The sequence below is a fragment of the Cherax quadricarinatus genome, chromosome 44 (assembly GCF_038502225.1).
Source record: "Cherax quadricarinatus isolate ZL_2023a chromosome 44, ASM3850222v1, whole genome shotgun sequence".
Taxonomy (NCBI): Eukaryota; Metazoa; Arthropoda; class Malacostraca; order Decapoda; family Parastacidae; genus Cherax; species Cherax quadricarinatus.
The window spans coordinates 3,583,336-3,606,048 of NC_091335.1; the positions used below are offsets into that span (position 1 = coordinate 3,583,336).

The 22,713-nt window shown below is 40.0% G+C and overlaps 1 protein-coding gene across 5 annotated transcripts in view; it reads right to left on the reverse strand.

Annotated features, from left to right (window-relative positions):
* Window positions 1–22,713, reverse strand: part of LOC128697511 (maltase A2) — a 59,082-nt gene that overhangs the window by 20,761 nt on the left and 15,608 nt on the right. For 4 of the 5 annotated variants that reach the window (XM_070093972.1, XM_070093967.1, XM_070093968.1 and 1 more), the window contains exons 6-8: window positions 14,973–15,026; window positions 3,764–3,931; window positions 728–874 (exon numbers count right to left, since the gene is read on the reverse strand). In XM_070093972.1, the coding sequence (XP_069950073.1) occupies window positions 728–874; window positions 3,764–3,931; window positions 14,973–15,026 (369 nt within the window). The remainder of the gene's footprint in view (window positions 1–727; window positions 875–3,763; window positions 3,932–14,972; window positions 15,027–22,713) is intronic. The other variant, XM_070093970.1, reaches the window with a different exon arrangement.

A 22,713-nucleotide genomic window follows, 5' to 3' on the forward strand; every position in this document is an offset into this window, starting at 1 on the left:
GTTAAACACATACTTTTGATTAGTTTTACTCTATGTCTTAGAATAATATATAAAAAAGAAAAAGAAAAGGAGGCTTAAGATTAAGAGTTGCTTAAGGGGTTCAGGCATTTGATTTTATTCAAAGAGCTATGAAACGTAATTTTTTTTTATAAAACAATAATGTACTTTTCTGACAACATATTGATCTAAATATGATGTTACTCCGAGTATCATAAGTGCATACAAGAAAGAAGTGAAGGGAAGAAACTGAAGAGCAGATGGGCAAAAGAATATGACAGGGTTGGGGAGGGAGAAAATGATTTATTGTTATAGGATGTTATAGTATTACAAGCAGGGAAGAGGGTAGTACAGTATGTACTAGAAAGGTTAGAGTGTAAAGGTCTCTGTGACAGGAACTGAAGTGGGGGTTGGTTTCATTTCTTTGTCAGTGAACAGTATAGCTTCTGCAGTTGACTGGGTGAGGACAACCCAGGGAGGATGTGCTAGGGATCTGTCCTCTCATATGCTAAATGTTTAAAGACCCTAAATCAGTACTCTATGAAGGAATCATGCTACTAGAATAAAGCATAACTTTTAAATGTAAAACTTTTATTACCCAAAAACAGATGATCTCTTTGTCAGAAATATTAAGAATGAATATACAGCTTAGACAAAATAATATTACACTCTCAGCTACAGTAATTAATAACAAAATTATGGGATATCCTGTTCTTATGGTGACACTTACCTGGATATAATCAAGCTTTGAAATGAGCCCAGGTAAATCACCAACTCCATCTGCATTAGAGTCTTGAAAACTTGGAATGTAAACTTCATACATGACAGACCCTTGCCACCAGGTATGTGCAGGATCACACTCAGACCCTTGTGGCATCTGTTACAAATATAAATATAAATATAAATATAAATGTTAAAAGCAGGTGGGGATATAGTTTTGGAGTGGTTGGTGCAATTATTTAATAAATGTATGGAAGAAGGTAAGGTACCTAGGGATTGGCAGAGAGCATGCATAGTTCCTTTGTATAAAGGCAAAGGGGATAAAAGAGAGTGCAAAAATTATAGGGGGATAAGTCTGTTGAGTGTACCTGGTAAAGTGTATGGTAGAGTTATAATTGAAAGAATTAAGAGTAAGACGGAGAATAGGATAGCAGATGAACAAGGAGGCTTTAGGAAAGGTAGGGGGTGTGTGGACCAGGTGTTTACAGTGAAACATATAAGTGAACAGTATTTAGATAAGGCTAAAGAGGTCTTTGTGGCATTTATGGATTTGGAAAAGGCGTATGACAGGGTGGATAGGGGGGCAATGTGGCAGATGTTGCAAGTGTATGGTGTAGGAGGTAGGTTACTGAAAGCAGTGAAGAGTTTTTACGAGGATAGTGAGGCTCAAGTTAGAGTATGTAGGAAAGAGGGAAATTTTTTCCCAGTAAAAGTAGGCCTTAGACAAGGATGTGTGATGTCACCGTGGTTGTTTAATATATTTATAGATGGGGTTGTAAGAGAAGTAAATGCGAGGGTCTTGGCAAGAGGCGTGGAGTTAAAAGATAAAGAATCACACACAAAGTGGGAGTTGTCACAGCTGCTCTTTGCTGATGACACTGTGCTCTTGGGAGATTCTGAAGAGAAGTTGCAGAGATTGGTGGATGAATTTGGTAGGGTGTGCAAAAGAAGAAAATTAAAGGTGAATACAGGAAAGAGTAAGGTTATGAGGATAACAAAAAGATTAGGTGATGAAAGATTGAATATCAGATTGGAGGGAGAGAGTATGGAGGAGGTGAACGTATTCAGATATTTGGGAGTGGACGTGTCAGCAGATGGGTCTATGAAAGATGAGGTGAATCATAGAATTGATGAGGGAAAAAGAGTGAGTGGTGCACTTAGGAGTCTGTGGAGACAAAGAACTTTGTCCTTGGAGGCAAAGAGGGGAATGTATGAGAGTATAGTTTTACCAACGCTCTTATATGGGTGTGAAGCGTGGGTGATGAATGTTGCAGCGAGGAGAAGGCTGGAGGCAGTGGAGATGTCATGTCTGAGGGCAATGTGTGGTGTGAATATAATGCAGAGAATTCGTAGTTTGGAAGTTAGGAGGAGGTGCGGGATTACCAAAACTGTTGTCCAGAGGGCTGAGGAAGGGTTGTTGAGGTGGTTCGGACATGTAGAGAGAATGGAGCGAAACAGAATGACTTCAAGAGTGTATCAGTCTGTAGTGGAAGGAAGGCGGGGTAGGGGTCGGCCTAGGAAGGGTTGGAGGGAGGGGGTAAAGGAGGTTTTGTGTGCGAGGGGCTTGGACTTCCAGCAGGCATGCGTGAGCGTGTTTGATAGGAGTGAATGGAGACAAATGGTTTTTAATACTTGACGTGCTGTTGGAGTGTGAGCAAAGTAACATTTATGAAGGGATTCAGGGAAACCGGCAGGCCGGACTTGAGTCCTGGAGATGGGAAGTACAGTGCCTGCACTCTGAAGGAGGGGTGTTAATGTTGCAGTTTAAAAACTGTAGTGTAAAGCACCCTTCTGGCAAGACAGTGATGGAGTGAATGATGGTGAAAGTTTTTCTTTTTCGGGCCACCCTGCCTTGGTGGGAATCGGCCGGTGTGATAATAAAAATAATTAATAATAATATAATAGTATGGAGTTAAGCATAAAAATAAAATAAAGTATTGCCATATATGTGTAGTACACATAATGAACAATCACAGTGTGATTTTGTGGCAACATGATTGAAAAATTACAATCAATATTCCATAGTGCTTAAAACTCTTGATTTTTTTTTTTTTTAACAAATCGGCCGTCTCCCACCGAGGCAGGGTGACCCAAAAAAGAAAGAAAATCCCCAAAAAAGAAAATACTTTCATCATCATTCAACACTTTCATCTCACTCACACATAATCACTGTTTTTGCAGAGGTGCTCAGAACACAACAGTTTAGAAGCATATACATATAAAGATACACAACATATCCCTCCAAACTGCTAATATCCCGAACCCCTCCTTTAGAGTGCAGGCATTGTACTTCCCATTTCCAGGACTCAAGTCCAGCTATATAAAAATAACCGGTTTCCCTGAATCCCTTCACTAAATATTACCCTGCTCACACTCCAACAGATCGTCAGGTCCCAAATACCATTCGTCTCCATTCACTCCTATCGAACACGTTCATGCACGCCTGCTGGAAGTCCAAGCCCCTCGCCCACAAAACCTCCCTTACCCCTTCCTATCAACCTTTGCTGCCGCCAACACTGTTTACAAACCTTGATATATTGTGAAAGACTCAGCATAGTATCAAAGGACACGCATAATCTGGGTATCATGTGCAGTGGAATTTTTCCTTTCAAACCCAAGTAGGGCCTAAAGGTTGCATGCCATCCCAACCACCTACAACTTCCTTCTGAGAGCATCGCTTGGAGGTAAACAGTTAACACTGCAACAGTTACACATGCACCTCCATACCTTTGGTAAATTTAGACTTTTTCACTTGCACTTCCTGGTGGGCAGTGATCTAGATTCATTTTGCTTAGTACACAGATTCTGCTCTGACAGTTCACCACATCTGGTATGGAGATGAACTAACTGTGAATCAAACTGTAGATTTACACTCCTAAAGTGTTAAGTGTTGTCACTGTTTGGGTGGTATCCAGTCTTTAGTATTTACATTATCTTAAACACTATATCAATTCACAGAGAAAAATAAATTTAGTGAGTGCACCAGTGCTTCAACACATCTGATTATGTTAATGTATACTGTATTAAGAGAGACTATATCACTCACCTGGATAAGAAGACCCACTCCAACACACAGAAGACTGAGAAGGACTGACACATTGAGCATCACACATGACTGACGAATGCGAGCCCAGTTCCAGTTAACATAGAAAGCATCCTTGTATTTTGCATCAATGTGAACATCCGAGCCCACCATGAGACGTCCAAGTAAAGGCTGCATATAAAATAAACAATTTAGCTCTTTGTATTCCTTTGAAAACAATAAGAAGCTAAACTATAACTGATATGGTAATAGAAATATACTTAACAATTTACAAACTGATGAATGTAACCTCTGTATTTGCTTTTCATAATGACTTAGACTTTATGATAAATTAAAAATTGCATTCATTATTTCAAGATAGCACTGAACTATTATTTTATGATGGTTAAAATAAATACTTGTTATTTGGTATACTATTAACTTGTTACTGGTTATTTAACTTGTTAATTTATTTAGTACAGTTAGTTATTTAGCACAGCTTATTTAACTTCCCTTCTTTATTCAAAGAATCTATACACAAAATATCTAGGAAAACCATAAATCATTTTTTCACAAGCAAAGCATTACAAATGTTGAATTACAGAAAAATGTCAATAAATATTATTTTAAACACAGTCTTCTAAAAATGTGCCTATAGAAACACTGCAAGACTAATTTCTTTAAAAACTCAGGTAGGTGTGTATGTATGTGGACGAAGGGACATAAGTCGTTACACTGAGGACACTTTTATTGGAAATGTTTTGGACCTTAGTCACTTCAAATGATACAAAAGAATGAGAGGACACAATGTGGATATACATATATGGTACAGGAAACAAGTCGGTAGTGAAGATTAGGTGAAGGAGTTAAGTCATCTAATAGCCCTGTCAGGTGGCAGCAAGGAATCAGCAGGAAGTATCTCCAGTCTGGAATTCTTTGAAGAATTCCAATACATCTCCCATGCATTCATATGCTTACACTTGAAACAGTAAATGCCGAACTTGCTAAAATATCTATGTGGATCACAACTAACAAACACACTCAATATTTAACCCTTTGAGGGTTTCGGACGTACTAGTACGTCTTACGCGCAGGGTTTTTTGACGTACTAGTACGCATAAATTCTAGCGCCGTCAAATCTCGCGGGAAAAGGCTGGTAGGCCTCCATATGAAAGAATGGGTCTATGTGGTCAGTGTGCACGGTATAAAAAAAATCCTGCAGCACACAGTGAATAATGAGAAAAAAAAACTTTGACCGTTTTTTTGGAATGAAACAGTGACTTTGCACTGTATTTTCGTATGGTATTTATTGTTGTATTCTAGTTTTCTTGGTCGCATTTTATAGAATGGAAGGCATATCACAGAAATTGAGATGATTTTGACTGGTTTTAGAATGAAAAGTACCTTGAAATTGAGCTCAAAGTAGCAGAAATGTTCGATTTTTACCAAAGTTCAAAAGTAAACAAATCATGCAAAGCGTCGAATACACGTCAACTGGTGAGTCTAATATTCTTTTGCAAGTGCGCCAATATGATTTATACCATTTTTTATACTAATGCAGTAGTCTGCATAACAGTAAATCTTCTATTTTTTGTGAGAATAAAAATTCAAAGTGGAAAGCAAAAGAATGTAAGAGGGGCCTTGAGACATGACTAATGAACAGAGGAAATGTCATTTTAGTGCCAGGAATGTATTTCTTGTTTGTTCTGGACCCTATTCGGAAATTGGCATTTTTTGAAATTTGTGTGAAATTGGCAAAATTGCCAAAATCTGACCACTGTATTGGATAGTTGAAAATGGTAAATGGGTGGTTTCTTGCACTTAATCAATAGAAAAAATGTAGTTCTAGCGAAATATTCATGTTTTTTGTCGACTAGTACAGTGGAATTGGCCGAAAATGGGGCTCAAAGTGGGCAAAATCGCCAATGCGTAAACATCACCGAGACCGCTAACTTCGCGAGAGCATAATTCCGTAAGTTTTCCATCAAATCTCATAATTTAGGTGTCATTATGACCGGGAAAAGATTCTCTATCTTTTCATAAGAAAAAATTATTTTTTTTTTTTTTAAATTTGGCCGACCCTGAGAACGAGTTTCTGAGAGGGCCTGTCGACCCTCAAAGGGTTAAAGGACCTATATAATGTTTGGATACAAAACAAATAAAGATAAATAATATACCAAATTGATAGGCAGGATGAGGATATATTCCTGGGAATACACCTGAACAGCACCTAAAATTTAGCATACACATCCAGAAAATTTTCTCCATGGGGAAGTGGAACAGAATTCTTCCTCCGTAAGCCATGCGTGTCATAAGAGGCGACTAAAAGCCGGGAGCAAGGGGCTAGTAACCCCTTCTCCTGTATATATTACTAAATTTCAACGGCGAAACTTTTGTTTTTCCTTTTGGGCCACCCCACCTCAGTGGGATACGGCTGGTACGTTGAAAGAAAAGAAAGAATCCAGAACATTTCTAAAAAAAAATCCAAAATATACGGCATTCTCTCAAAAATATACTATTAGGTTCTCCAAACATCTCTGCTCACTTTGTACTACTCTGTAATCTATCCATACCGCACCTTCAAAATCTGTGTACAGGGAACAGCAGCAGCTAATCACCTTGAACTTGTTGTTACTTAGCAAAAATTACCTCTCAGAATAATTACTCATTCAGGCTCGCAACACCCTACCCCCTTATTCAAAAGCTTAAATTTGCTTAATGTACAAAGTATTCACACTTTCTACTGTGCATGCTATGTCTACAGGACACTCAATTCAACCATTAACTCATAGCTTAAATTCTATCTAGAGAGCTGCAGCAGAGCAAATGGACACAATACAAGGACCAAGCATCTCTGACATTAAACATGTATGACTTGAACTTGTTCGTACACCCCCATGCACATACCAAGGCCCAAAAATTTGGAACTCATTGGCTGAAAATGCCAAAAGTTCCCTATTTGCCAACATCCTTACTAATTCTGTTGAAAAGCACCTATTAAATCTTACATGCATACTATATATATTAACTGTCTGTAAGTTTTCATGCTTTGATTTCAAAACCTCACTTCAACCACTCCATAAAATGCAGGCCACTGAAGCAACGTAATTTCATTGTATTTGATAAATTCTTCTTTTGCAGCCTATCTCGTACTTATGATTGTAATCAATTACCCAAACTGTACTGACTTTAATTATATAGTAGGTCTTGATATAAGTAGTATACTATGTAAGCCTTATGATTAGTTTGCCAAAAATGCATCTGCATAATTACTGACTTTCTTCTAAGCCTTATACTACACCAAATAATATTAATATTATAATAAGATCATATTTAAAATATAATCAGTTCAAATGTATAACTGCAGTAATTAATTTGTATTGCTCATAAGAAATACAAAATTTTTATTTAAATTTAACACAGAGCTCCGAAAATCTTTAACTCTACCAACAATACCACCTCCAAGAAACCCAGATTCCTGAAGAAGTAGGCCATAATACCAGAGAGACCCTTTGCAAGAAGCAATGCCAGTGCAGTTACTATAGCCAAGTCTTCCACCAAAGACCTCACCATCAGGGTCCTGATGCTCCCCAGACCCAACTCACATTCATAGAAAAGCTTACAAGATATTTTTTGTGGCCTGCAGATTAGGAGGAAGTGTGGGTTACTTAAAGTATTATGCAGAGGGCTGAGGGGTTGTTGAGGTGGTTTAGATATTTAGAGAGAATGAAGCAAATTGGGATGAGTTGGAAGATGTATATATTAGTAGTAGAATGGAAAGGGCTAAGAGCCAACTTTGTGAATTGAATAGAAGTAAAGAGACAGAGTCAGGATCTAGAGTTCAAACCTCAAAATGCATACATATGCAAGTACATACCAAACACTAAATAAAAACAACAATACAAGATTTCTTATTGATTTTCTCACTATTTTATAAAAGTTATCTGTATCTTCCAGTTTTCAAATAATTTTCAAGTGCAAACCAGCAGCTACATTACTTAAAATCCACTTTGTCATAAAGAGAGTGAGTACATGTGGGAAGCGCATCTGTCTGGCACTCAGCAAACAGAGGATTGAGCCTCCACCTTCACGTCTTGCGCTGAATGACTCGCATGGGTTTAGTGCTTAATGTGAATTATTTATAAAAAAAATAAATAATTTTTTTTTCAACAAGTCAGCCGTCTCCCACCGAGGCAGAGTGACCCAAAAAGAAAGAAAATCCCCAAAAAGAAAATACTTTCATCATCATTTAACACTTTCACCTCACTCACACAATCACTGTTTTTGCAGAGTGCTCAGAACACAACAGTTTAGAAGCATATACGTATAAAGATATATAACATATCCCTCCAAACTGCTAATATCCCATACTCCTCCTTTAAAGTGCAGGCATTGTACTTCCCATTTCCAGTCTCAAGTCCGGCTATATAAAAATACCTAACCAGTTTCCCCGAATCCCTTCGCTAAATACGTATTACCCTGCTCACACTCCAACAGCTCGTCAGGTCCCAAAAACCATTTGTCTCCATTCACTCCTAACATGCTCATGCATGCTTGCTGGAAGTCCAAGCCCCTCGCCCACAAAACCTCCTTTACCCCCTCCCTCCAACCTCTTCGAGGAAGACCCCTACCCCGCCTTCCTTCCCCTACAGATTTATTCGCTCTCCATGTCATTCTACTTTGATCCATTCTCTCTAAATGACCAAACCAACTCAAAAACCCCTCTTCAGCCCTCTGACTAATACTTTTATTAACTCCACACCTTCTCCTCATTTCCACACTCCGAATTTTCTGCATAATATTAGCAACGCACACTGCCCTTAGACAGGACATCTCCACTGTCTCCAACCGCCTCCTCGCTGCTGCATTTACAACCCAAGCTTCACACCCATGTAAGAGTGTAGGTACCACTATACTTTCATACATTCCCTACTTTGCCTCCATAGATAACGTTTTTTGTCTCCACATATACCTCAACGCACCACTCATCTTTTTTTTTCTTCATCAATTCTATGGTTAACCTCATCCTTCATAAACCCATCTGCTGACACGTCAACTCCCAAATATCTGAAAACATTCACTTCTTCCATACTCCCTCTCTCCAATGTGATATCCAATTTTTCTTTATCTAAATCATTTGATACCCTCATCACCTTACTCTTATCTAGGTTCATTTTCAACTTTCTACCTTTACACACACTCCCAAACTCATCCACTAACCTTTGCAACTTTTCTTTAGAATCTCCCATAAGCACAGTATCATCAGCAAAAAGTAACTGTGTCAACTCCCATTTTGTACATTATACATCACTGTCTAAGACCTACTTTTACCAGGAAGTAATCTCCCTCTCTTCTACACACCCTAAACTGAGCCTCACTATCCTCATAAAAACTCTTAACAGCATTTAGTAACTTACTACCTTTTTTTTTTTTTTTAACAAGTCGGCCATCTTCCACCGATGCAGGGTGACCCAAAAAGAAAGAAACTCCCCAAAAAGAAAATACTTTCATCATCATTCAACACTTTCACCTCACTCACACATAATCACTGTTTTTGCAGAGGTGCTCAAAACACAACAGTTTAGAAGCATATACACATACTAAAAGTAAGACGGAGAATAGGATAGCAGATGAACAAGGAGGCTTTAGGAAAGGTAGGGGGTGTGTGGACCAGGTGTTTACAGTGAAACATATAAGTGAACAGTATTTAGATAAGGCTAAAGAGGTCTTTGTGGCATTTATGGATTTGGAAAAGGCATATGACAGGGTGGATAGGGGGGCAATGTGGCAGATGTTGCAGGTGTATGGTGTAGGAGGTAGGTTACTGAAAGCAGTGAAGAGTTTTTACGAGGATAGTGAGGCTCAAGTTAGAGTACATAGGAAAGAGGGAAATTATTTCCCAGTAAAAGTAGGCCTTAGACAAGGATGTGTGATGTCACCGTGGTTGTTTAATATATTTATAGATGGGGTTGTAAGAGAAGTAAATGCGAGGGTCTTGACAAGAGGCATGGAGTTAAAAGATAAAGAATCACACAAAGTGGGAGTTGTCACAGTTGCTCTTTGCTGATGACACTGTGCTCTTGGGAGATTCTGAAGAGAAGTTGCAGAGATTGGTGGATGAATTTGGTTGGGTGTGCAAAAGAAGAAAATTAAAAGTGAATACAGGAAAGAGTAAGGTTATGAGGATAACAAAAAGATTAGGTGATGAAAGATTGGATATCAGATTGGAGGGAGAGAGTATGGAGGAGGTGAATGTATTCAGATATTTGGGGGTGGACGTGTCAGCGGATAGGTCTATGAAGGATGAGGTGAATCATAGAATTGATGAGGGGAAAAGGGTGAGTGGTGCACTTAGGAGTCTGTGGAGACAAAGAACTTTGTCCTTGGAGGCAAAGAGGGGAATGTATGAGAGTATAGTTTTACCAACACTCTTATATGGGTGTGAAGCATGGGTGATGAATGTTGCAGCGAGGAGAAGGTTGGAGGCAGTGGAGATGTCATGTCTGAGGGCAATGTGTGGTGTGAATATAATGCAGAGAATTCGTAGTTTGAAGTTAGGAGGAGGTGCGGGATTACCAAAACTGTTGTCCAGAGGGCTGAGGAAGGGTTGTTGAGGTGGTTCGGACATGTAGAGAGAATGGAGCGAAACAGAATGATTTCAAGAGTGTATCAGTCTGTAGTGGAAGGAAGGCGGGGTAGGGGTCGGCCTAGGAAAGGTTGGAGGGAGGGGGTAAAGGAGGTTTTGTGTGCGAGGGGCTTGGACTTCCAGCAGGCGTGCGTGAGCGTGTTTGATAGGAGTGAATGGAGACGAATGGTTTTTAACCCTTTGACTGTTTCAGGGCCCTCTCTGAAACTGTCATTCTATGTCGCCAAATATTCAAAAAAAAAAAAAATTATTTTTTCTTATGAAAATGTTAAGATTATTTTTCTGAGTGTTTTAGTCCCAAAAAAAAAAATTTTGCCATTGGTACTTACCGAGATATAGAGCCGTGAAGTTTGCAGAAAATGAGCCGCGTATGGCAACAGCGGCGACTGCCGCTCACCCGGTAAACTTTAGTTTACTTGTATTTGAAGGTTTGTTGTTTTTTTCACTATTTTATTTTTTCACATAACTTATGTGGCCTATGAGACCAAAGTAAGGTGCAATGTATATATATACACTCGTTGTATACAACACAATAAGCACACAAACATAATTATCAATATATTGTTTACAAAACTTGTTTACACAAACAAACAATTCTTCTTCTTCTTCTTCTTCTTCTTCTTCTTCTTCTTCTTCTTCTTCTTCTTCTTCTTCTTCTTCTTCTTCTTCTTCTTCTTCTTCTTCTTCTTCTTCTTCTTCTTCTTCTTCTTCTTCTTCTTCTTCTTCTTCTTCTTCTTCTTCTTCTTCTTCTTCTTCTTCTTCTTCTTCTTCTTCTCCTTCTTCTTCTTCTTCTTCTTCTCCTTCTTCTTCTCCTTCTTCTTCTCCTTCTTCTTCTCCTTCTTCTTCTCCTTCTTCTTCTCCTTCTTCTTCTCCTTCTTCTCCTCCTTCTTCTCCTCCTTCTTCTCCTCCTTCTTCTCCTCCTCCTTCTCCTCCTCCTTCTTCTCCTCCTCCTTCTTCTCCTCCTCCTTCTCCTCCTCCTCCTTCTCCTCCTCCTTCTTCTCCTCCTCCTTCTTCTCCTCCTTCTTCTCCTCCTTCTTCTCCTCCTTCTTCTCCTCCTTCTTCTCCTCCTTCTTCTCCTCCTTCTTCTCCTCCTTCTTCTCCTCCTTCTCCTCCTTCTTCTCCTCCTTCTTCTCCTCCTTCTTCTCCTCCTTCTTCTCCTCCTTCTTCTCCTCCTTCTTCTCCTCCTTCTTCTCCTCCTTCTTCTCCTCCTCCTTCTCCTCCTCCTCCTTCTCCTCCTTCTCCTTCTCCTCCTTCTCCTCCTTCTCCTCCTTCTCCTCCTTCTCCTCCTTCTCCTCCTTCTCCTCCTTCTCCTCCTCCTCCTCCTTCTCCTCCTTCTCCTCCTTCTCCTCCTTCTCCTCCTCCTTCTCCTCCTCCTCCTTGTGTGCGAGTGTGTGGCTTATAATTGTTTTGAGTCAGAAGTCCGCAGCTGTCAAAGTGACATATTATCTCATTAGTCACTACCCCTACCCCTGTCAAAACAATGGGGTGGGATGCTGCTTCCCCTCCTCCATTCTATCTAATTATCTTTCTCCCTCATTCTATATCTTTCAATCTGTCTCTCTTTCTGTCTGCCTATCTCTGTCTCACAGGTACACATAAATACAAGTATACATAGTGTAAATTACCTAGGATAACCCAAGAAATCCAGACAAAGTGCTATACTCTGCTTGAAGATGTGAGTAAACGTGATGACACAGTCTTGTGGCTCTCTCTGAGACAGAGAGCTAGATGGACAGACAGGGAGCTTGACAGACAGACAAATAGACAGACAGAAATGTTTGTGTACCAGCAAAAACAAAGGGAGGCGATGGTCATGTAATATTACCCTCCTTTACGCTCATCAAAGTCAGCTCTTATCAGATGTTATCTCCCCTTATCTTGTCACTGTCATGGGGTGGACTTTTTTTTTTCTTGCTTCAAGGGAACAATATTATTACATCTTCTTCTTCCTCCTCCTCCTCCTCTTCTCCTCCTCCTCCTCCTCCTCCTCCTCCTCTTCCTTCCCTCCTCCTCCTCCTCCTCCTCCTCTTCCTCCCCTCCTCCCCCTCCTCCTCCTCCATTGACATACTTGACGTGCTGTTGGAGTGTGAGCAAAGTAACATTTATGAAGGGGTTCAGGGAAACCAGCAGGCCGGACTTGAGTCCTGGAGATGGGATGTACAGTGCCTGCACTCTGAAGGAAGGGTGTTGATGTTGCAGTTTAAAAACTGTAGTGTAAAGCACCCTTCTGGCAAGACAGTGATGGAGTGAATGATGGTGAAAGTTTTTCTTTTTCGGGCCACCCTGCCTTGGTGGGAATCGGCCAGTGTGATAATAAAAAAAAAAAAAAAAAATAAAACACATACTTATAAAGATACACGACATATCCCTCCAAACTGCTAATATCTCGAACCCCTCCTTTAGAGTGCAGGCATTGTACTTCCCATTTCCAGGACACAAGTCCGGCTATATAAAAATAACCGGTTTCCCTGAATCCCTTCACTAAATATTACCCTGCTCACACTTCAACAGATCGTTAGGTCCCAAATACCATTCGTCTCCATTCACTCCTATCGAACACGCTCATGCACACCTGCTGGAAGTCCAAGCCCCTCGCCCACAAAACCTCCGTTACCCCTTCCTTCCAACCTTTTCGAGGACGACTTACTCCCTATTCCATATATTTCCAACATCTGCCACATTGTTCCCCTATCCACACTATCATATGCCTTTTCTAAATCCATAAATGCAATGAAAACTTCCCTACCTTTATCTAAATACTGTTCACATATATGCTTCAATGTAAACACTTGATCTACACATCCCCTACCCTACACTTTTCCTGGTATACTCAGTAAATTTATTCCCCTATAATTTTTACAATCTCTCTTGTCCTCCCTCCCTTTATATAAAGGAACTATACAAGCTCTCTACCAATCCCTAGGTACCTTCCCCTCTTTTATACATTTATTAAACAAAATACCTACCACTCCAACCCTATATCCCCCCCCCCCCTGCTTTTAACATTTCTGTCATAATAGCATCAGTTCCAGTTGCTTTACCTCCTTTCATTCTACATAATGAGTAACGCACCTCCCCCACACTCACATCCTGGTCTTCTTCACTCCTAAAAGATCTTGTACCTCCCCGACCAGTGCATGAAATTACTGCCTCCCTTACTTCATCGACATTTAAAAGTTCCTCAAAATATTCCCGCCATCTACCCAATACCTCCAGCTCCCCATCTACTAACTCCCCTACTCTGTTTTTAACTGACAAATCCATTCGTTCTCTAGGCTAAACAGAATGTGTAGTCTGTAAGCTCAACCTGATGATCTTAATTAACAACACCAGTCACCAACGTCACTCTCAGGCTACGAATCTTCCTAATAAATAATATTAATTATAATTATGTCACAAAGGGAATACATATTTAGCACTTCTCCATGAATGTAATAATAGTCATGAAGAAAATCTTCCCTGCAACTAAATTAACCACCACAGAAAGAAATTTAAAAACTTACCACTAGTTTACATCTGGTAATGAAAATTACAAATTTAAGAAGAAAAGAATAAAAACACATCTGACTAATATATATACATCAAGAACCATGAATGAAAAAAACAGAAAAATGATGGGAAAGCCTTGTGATATATACTATACCTTTGGAGTTGCTAATACTGTAACACACACAGGGAGGCTCCAGCAGGGTCATAGATGTGCATCACTCACAGCACTTAACTACACAAACAGAATAGTCTACATGCAATTATCTGTCAATGATGAAAAAGAAAACAGTAACTCATGCACCTTCTTTTTTTTTTTTTTTTTTTTTTTTTTTTTTGCTTGATAAAGGTGCTGTAACATCTATGGCTATTAGCACTGTATTCATGCAGATATGACAAGCTTAGCATAAATATGTATCTAAGCTTTATTTATTTCAGCAGCAAATTAGCATTTCATGAAAGTCTTGTGGGAGTGTAGCAAGACTGTGTAATGTGACAAATTTAAACTGTATTCCAGTTACCTATCATTACCACCATTAATACTGTCCTGTGATGGGAAGACAAGCTCAGAATGAAGGAAAAAAAATACTGAATGAAAGAAGAGGTAGAGATTTGGTAACACCTAACACTTTATGAGACATACTGTACATGAATGTAAGTGCACTGTACATGAATGTACAGTGCACTTACATTCATGTACATGTGTGTACATGAGACTTGTTATAAAGTGGACTGTCTATTAATACATTCAGCATTACTAGTCAAAATAAAATTGTTGTGATCACTTATATTTTTGCTACTAGCAAATAGTTTTCCAAACACACACTAAATGTTTTAAATAAGAGTGCTATTAAATTTAATTATAATTGCTCTCTGTTAAAATTAGGCATAAGAAGGAAGAAAATAAATTTGCAAATAAAATACATAATAGCTTACAAGATAATTTCATGCACATGTAATAGTTATTATTGTCATGTTGAAATTACAAGCCATATACATCTATGCTATTTCTCATAGCAAACCCACAGCCTACTAACTAGGCAGAGACAGTAGATTATTTAATCCCAATTAAAACTGTCAAGTCTTCAAAGAACAAATTACCTGAATTTTGTTTGTGATATCCTTCACATCCACAAATATGTCAAGAGGATCATGCTGGGGAAGAAACACACTGTGAATAATATGACATGCATTGCAGGTAGATATAAACATTATACTTAGTACCAGACACAAGAAAACCAATGCAACCATTTGGGGTTCAAAGTTATGAAGAAACCTTGAACTGTATACCACAAATGTAGAAACATAACTTGAAAAGGAGCACAATAAAAATCATGTCTATCAACAGCAGGAATATATTAGTGAAGCATTTACAGTTCAGATATGGCACTTAATGCATTGCTTAAATGAAATCTTTTCCTCACCACCACATGAAGCATAACATTTTTCCGAGGAGAAAATACAATGAAAATCTTAAGTAATGTTTCTTCAATGATAAGGTGTTCATTATTCTCATTATCTGGAGAATGGTGGCATTAGTTTCCCATGATGCTAGTGAGTGTGGAAGCTGCTCTCAAGGACCACATATCATTCAGAATCTTTGCAAATTTTCCTATATTTTTCTATGCTTTCTGAGCAAGTATGTATTTGCTGACTGGTGTGGGTTGCATCCTAGGGACAAAATTAACCTAAGTTGCCCAAAAGCTCTGCAAAATCAGGGGCTTTCTAGTATGTCATTGATGTTTGCTAGGTCTGTATAAGTTGTATTAAATATTTGGTCCTTCAAAGTAGCTTCCACACTCAGTAGCATCATGGGAAACTAATATCACACTCAGTAAAATATCCACAACACTAATACTGTATAGTAGTTTCACTCATGGGAACACTATCTTTGGTGAAGTGAGAAGACTATCATTTCTCACACTAATGGTACCCTTCTTAGGCTGGAACCACACTTTAACAAGACTTCATAATCTGCTACTTTGTGTCTAAACTTATTTTTGTCTTTTGCTGTTTCTGTTTTGAAGATTAATTTGTACTGTTCTGTTTGTCCATGTGCTTATTCATGTGTACTATATGTCAATGGTTGGCAGACTGGAATGATGGTTGGTTGAGGGAGGAAGGATGGTGGGACTGTTGGGTGACACTTTTTTTTTCCTCTCCTGACTCACCCACTCTTCCCATGCAATTACCTTCAGCACTCACCCCACCTCATAATAAATTGAATCATAAAGTTTACATCATCCTATGCAAATATGATTCACATTTCATATTAATAAACTGAAAAAAGAAATTAAATACATTGGTACCCCGAGTTTTGGCCATACTAATTCATTCCAGAAGGCTGTTTGAGTGCTGTTACCGAACGAATTTGTTCCCATACCTCTACTAAACAGGAAATAATCTTTTCCTTAGAAGTGTAGGGGAAAGTTAGCGTAAGCCTAGCTGCTGTGTAAATAATAAAACAATGATCCCAGTATAGCGCAGTGAAAAGTGTATTTTGAAAGAATACAGTGTATATCCTTGAGATAAATAGTGTACAGCACTACATAAAAGGAATTTAAATAATAATAATAATAATAATAATAGTAAAAAAAAAAAAAAAAAAAAAAAAAAAATAGTGAAGTGTGGCAGTGTGGGCAAGTCCTGCCCAGCTCACACCCACCCTACACCCACCACCCACCCTACACCACCACCCACATACTGCAAACTTGGTTCGTATAAATACATCTTGCATATTACTGGCACCAGCAAGAGAAAGGTAAAGTGGAAATCAGTTTTCTTCCGTGGCATACAGAGTGTAGTAGGATACAGACAGGATGTCAGCACAGCATATCTGTGGGACATGTAAAAAAATCCTTTGAAGGAAATCCAGAATCACATGCAACCTATGCTCTTCCAAACACCATATCTCTTGTACTAGACTAAATACAGCCTCAAAAAATGACCTCGAACTAGCAAGGTGTTTCTGGTTGTGCAATAAAGATGTAGAACTTTGGGCAGGTATCAGAAAGGTACTAAGGAGAGTAATAAATGATAAAAATAATCAAGAAAACAAGGATGACCTCTTGGATAGTCTACCAAAAATATATAAAACATGGGAGCAAGAGATAGTGTATCAAAAAATGCAGAATGTCCATACCACAACAGATGACTTGAAACTATCTAGTCACCCACATGGTGCTAAGCCAGACCCACCCCCCAGTCATAGCACTAATACCCACAGTGCTGGTGCTGGCCCAGGCTCCCCCAGTCATAGCACTAATACCCACAGTGCTGGTGCTGGCCCAGGCTCCCCCAGTCATAACACTAATACCCACAGTGCTGGTGCTGGCCCAGGCCCAGCCGCTGACCCAGCCCCAGCCCCCAACCCCAGTGCCGACCCAGACCCAGCCCCCAGCCTTACTGCCAGCCCAGACTCTCCTAGGAACACTACCAAAACCACCACAAAAACAGTAAATATACAACCATCTAAAACCGTAAATATACAACCATCATTGCACAAGACCGTGGCCCACAGTACAGATGTTGGAGAGGAGTCTCCTCCTTCCTCTACTGGGGAAAGTAGATGGAATCCAGGACGGGGTGGCCCTGGCTTGGATACTGAGGATTATAGTGCAGTCCCAGAACCTGCAGAAATTGACAACACACCTCCCAACAATTCTCAACCAAAGGTGAATTTGTGCAAATATTATGCTTGGGGCATCTGTAAGCATGGAATAACAGGGGAAAAAAATGGGACATGCAACTTTGACCATCCCAAAAAATGTAGCGACCTCCTGTCTAAAGGAGTGTGTCGTTCTTCTTTCTTTACTTTCTTTCACCCAAAAATGTGCCACTCCTCGGTCCTCCAGAAGCAGTGTTACAACATCGAGTGCCCTGCATACCATCTAAAAGGGACCAGGAGGCACAGACCCAACAAGACAAACAATAGGAGCTACGACAACCCAACTCCAGGTGATATTTTAGTGGCAGGAAACGAAAAAAGAAAATGGAAGGAAATAACAAAAATAGTCCACCACCTTGGAGCCTTGTTGGACTGGAGGCGCAGCCAGTGGCCACCCATGGCCCTCCAGAATTACAACTACTGATGCCAATAACAAAATCCCCCCAACAAACACAGAATACAACCTCGTTCATATTTGCTAATATACAGGGCCTTAAGCCACCAACAACAAAATACCTTTTATCAGTGGACTTCTAGAGGAGTCTAATGCAATGTTTGCAGCCTTCACAGAGACTCACACAAAGATCACTTTGACAGTGAAATATGGATAAGTGGTTACAACCTTTTTAGATGCGACAGAAAAAACAGGCAACAAGGGGGGGTTGGCCTGTATGTCAAAGAGTCCCTTATCTGCACGGAGTTGCTGAACACCACAAATGAGGTAGTTGAAGTTCTATCAATAAAGATCGAGAACCAAAACCTAGTCATTGTGGTTGTATACAAGCCACCAGATGCAACCTCACAACAGTTCAAGGAACAGCTACTGAAAATTGATTACTGTTTGGAAAACCTTCCAGCTCCATCCCCAAACATCTTACTGCTTGGTGATTTCAACCTAAGGCATACAAAATGGAAGAATGTAGCAAATAATGTTATAGCTGAAACAATCCCCGGAGGTAGCGCAGATGAAAGGTCACACACACATGAGCTACTAAGTCTCTGTGAAAAACACACCTTAAGCCAGCAGATAGTGTAGCCAACAAGACTAGAAAACACACTTGACCTTATCTTCACAAATAATGAGGACCTGATAAGAAACATAAGAATATCAAAAACAACTAATTCTGATCACAATCTAATCGAAGTCCAGACGTACATGCATAGGGGTCCTGATCAGCAGAATGCATGTACCTGTGAAGGTGTTTTCACAAAATACAACTTCAACAACAAGAACATCAACTGGGACCAGGTAAACCATGTCCTAAACGAAACATGTTGGGAAGATGTCTTAAATGACATGGATCCAAACCAGTGCCTTGAAAGGATCAACTTCCTGGTAGCCAAAGCATGTTCTAGGCATATTCCCCTAAGAAAGAAGAAGAGCAGGAGTAAACTGGAGAGAAAAAGACGCTCCCTCTACAGAAGACGACGAAGAGTCACTGAGCTCCTCAGGAGTGCTAGAATATCTGATACACGAAAGGAGGCGCTGACCAGGGAAGTGGAAACTATCGAACTTAAGCTAAATGACTCTTACAGGAACCAGGAGAGGCAGGAGGAGCTTAAAGCTATTAGTGAAATTGAAAGAAATTCAAAATATTTCTTTTCATATGCCAAAACAAGGCAAATACCACATCTAGTATCGGGCCCTTACTCAGACAGGATGGGACTTACACAGATGACAACAAGGAAATGAGTGAAATATTGAAATCCCAGTACGACTCTGTGTTTAGTGAACCACTAATCGGTCTGAGGATCGACGACCCAAATGATTTCTTCATGAATGAGCCTCAAAACTCCATAAATGTATGCCAGATTTCTGACATTACCCTAACTCCGATAGATTTCGAAAAAGCCATTGACAACATGCCTATGCACTCAGCCCCGGGCCCAGACTCGTGGAACTCTGTTTTCATTAAGAACTGCAAGAAACCCCTCTCGCGTGCCCTAAGTACACTATGGAGGAGGAGCTTGGACATGGGTGAAATTCCAGTCACTTAAAACAACGGATATAGCCCCACTCCATAAAGGTGGCAGCAAAGCATTAGCTAAGAACTATAGACCAATAGCTCTGACGTCCCACATCATAAAAATCTTTGAAAGAGTGCTAAGAAGCAGGATTGCAAATCACCTGGATTCCCAAAATCTGCACAATCCAGGGCAACATGGGTTCAGGGCAGGTCGCTCCTGCCTCTCACAACTACTGGATCACTATGACATGGCCTTGGATGCACTGGAAGAAAATCAGAATGCAGATGTAATATACACAGACTTTGCAAAAGCATTTGACAAATGCGATCATGGCATAATAGCCCATAAAATACGTGCTAAAGGAATAACTGGGAAAGTGGGGAGATGGATCTTCAACTTCCTAACAAATCGAACACAAAGAGTAGTGGTCAACAGAGTTAAATCGGAGGCTGCCATAGTGAAGAGCTCTGTTCCACAAGGCACAGTACTCGCCCCCATCTTATTCCTTATCCTCATATCAGACATAGACAGAGATATACACCACAGCACCGTATCATCCTTTGCGGATGATACTAGGATCTGCATGAGGCTGTCATCTGCTGAGGACGCGGTTAACCTCCAAGAAGATATAAACAAAGTTTTCCAGTGGGCAACGGTAAACAATATGATGTTCAATGAGGACAAATTCCAACTACTCCGTTATGGAAAACTGGAGGAGATAATAACTAGAACAGAGTATACTACTGACTCCGGCCATACAATAGAGCGGAAAAATAATGTAAGGGACCTGGGAGTAGTAATGTCTGAGGATCTCACTTTCACGGATCACAACAGTGCCACGATCGCACGTGCAAAGAAAATGATAGGATGGATAATGAGAACTTTCAAAACGAGAGATGCCAAGCCCATGATGATCCTTTTCAAATCACTTGTTCTCTCTAGGCTGGAATACTGCTGTACATTAACATCTCCATTCAAAGCAGGTGAAATCGCAGATCTAGAGAGTGTACAGAGATCCTTTACTGCACGTATAAGTTCTGTCAAGCACCTTAACTACTGGGAACGCTTGGAAGCACTTGACTTGTACTCGTTGGAACACAGGAGGGAGAGATATATCATAATCTACACTTGGAAAATCTTGGAGGGAATGGTCCCAAATCTGCACACAGAAATCACTCCCTACGAAAGTAAAAGACTGGGCAGGCGATGCAAAATGCCCCCAATAAAAAGTAGGGGCGCCATTGGTACACTAAGGGAAAACACCATAAGTGTCCGGGGCCCAAAACTGTTCAACAGCCTCCCATCAAGCATTAGGGGAATTGCCAATAAACCCCTGGCTGCCTTCAAGAGAGAGCTGGACAGATACCTAAAGTCAGTGCCGGATCAGCCGGGCTGTGGCTCGTACGTTGGACTGCGTGCGGCCAGCAGTAACAGCCTAGTTGATCAGGCCCTGATCCATCGGGAGGCCTGGTCATGGACCGGGCCGTGGGGGCGTTGATCCCCGGAATAACCTCCAGGTAACCAGGTAACCATAAGGAATAAAGTAAATTAGATTAGTCCATTTCAGACCCCCAAAAATACACTTACGAAAGCACTTACAATAATACACTTACATGACTGTTCGAGCTGGGAGCTGTACGAAACTCGGGGTACCACTGTCTTGGATAGTCTTGAGGATGGGAACAGTGGTCAATCCGGCAACTCTGCCTTGATCTGCTATCATGCATTAAACTAAGGGAAGAGGGCCTTTTCCACCACATTTACGGATTTGTTATGCTTTTGGTTATTTACAGTATATGTATATTTAGGATAAGTACCTTTAGCCTAACCTAACTGAACCTACCGTAACATAAAACAACTTAAACAAGAAGGGAGGATAAGAACCCTTACAGTCCCCGACCAGGTTTCTCTGGAGCCTAAAATGTGCAAATGAAACTACAGGGTGTTATAAAATTTATATAGACATTTAAGGTGAAGTACAGTGACCAGGTGTAATTCTGCCCTTGATGCATCGAAGTAGTCGAATCTAGTGTGTGGTAGTCCCCTCAATATGTAAGGATTTCAACCTCTCATAAATAGGTCACCACCCCTACCTTTTGCTTCATGATTTGGTCTTACAAGCCTGACGTATACTCGAGTACACATGGAAGATGTTATGAGTAGTGGATGGCTCAAATGGACAGTACAAATAATTTGGTAAGTTAATCAGTGTTGTTTGATGTTATTTATAACTGTTACCATGTCTATAGTTGCTATATAATACTGCAGCCATTCTAGCATAAAATATTCTGATTTTAAGGAAGAGCACGTCAACACCAATCTGGGGACAGCCAACTGAGAAGACAAACAAAGAGAATAAGAGCAAGCTAAGCAAAGAAGTGCCATAGATATCAGGTTATGAAACATAATTAAGTCAAACATCATTATTGACTGCCAGATCACCTAGGCTGTTGCTGCCACTGCTGACAGGATTAAAACAACCGTAAAATCCCAGGCTTTGGCACTCTGACTTGCATTAAAGCCAATGATCTAGCTGAGGTAGTCATTCACATTTCTTTTCTTAGATCAGTTAGCTAGTACGGGTAAGACATTCTCTTACAAATAAATAAGACAAGCAAGCAAAAACAAAATACTGAATCAATATGCAGCAAGAGGTTCCAGAGACATTGCTGAAAGGTGTATCAGGTTTAAATATGTAGTTTAGAGTTGTCAAAAAGCAGAAGTTGCTGAAAATATTGCTGAATAATTTGTGATACCAGTGAGGTCAAATGCCCATAGCAGCATGTATGTAGCATAGGCCTTTCCAAAGCTTTTGATGAGCCCATAAGTGACCACAAAAATTTATGTCACATAACTGCTTTAATTTTATCCTGGATTGAACAATTGTTCAAACTGGTGACAGATTTAGGCCAATGATGGAATTTCAGGATAATTATTATTATAGTTATGGTAAGTACTAAACCAAAAGCGATCATGTAGCACCTAGGGAATGGGAGGTAATTAGGTTTAATTCTAGGAAGGGGAGGATAACCCCAATTCCTTGAATCAAAAGCCCTTCACCAACATCAAGGTGTACCTTCCCCATCCTTGAAGGCCATTTAAGGACAAGTATGGGTTCATGTGTGATATTAAGTCTTTGGGAAAAATGAATAGCAATGACCTTGAAAAGGGATGCAATCATATATCTTTACACCTAAAGGGAGAGAT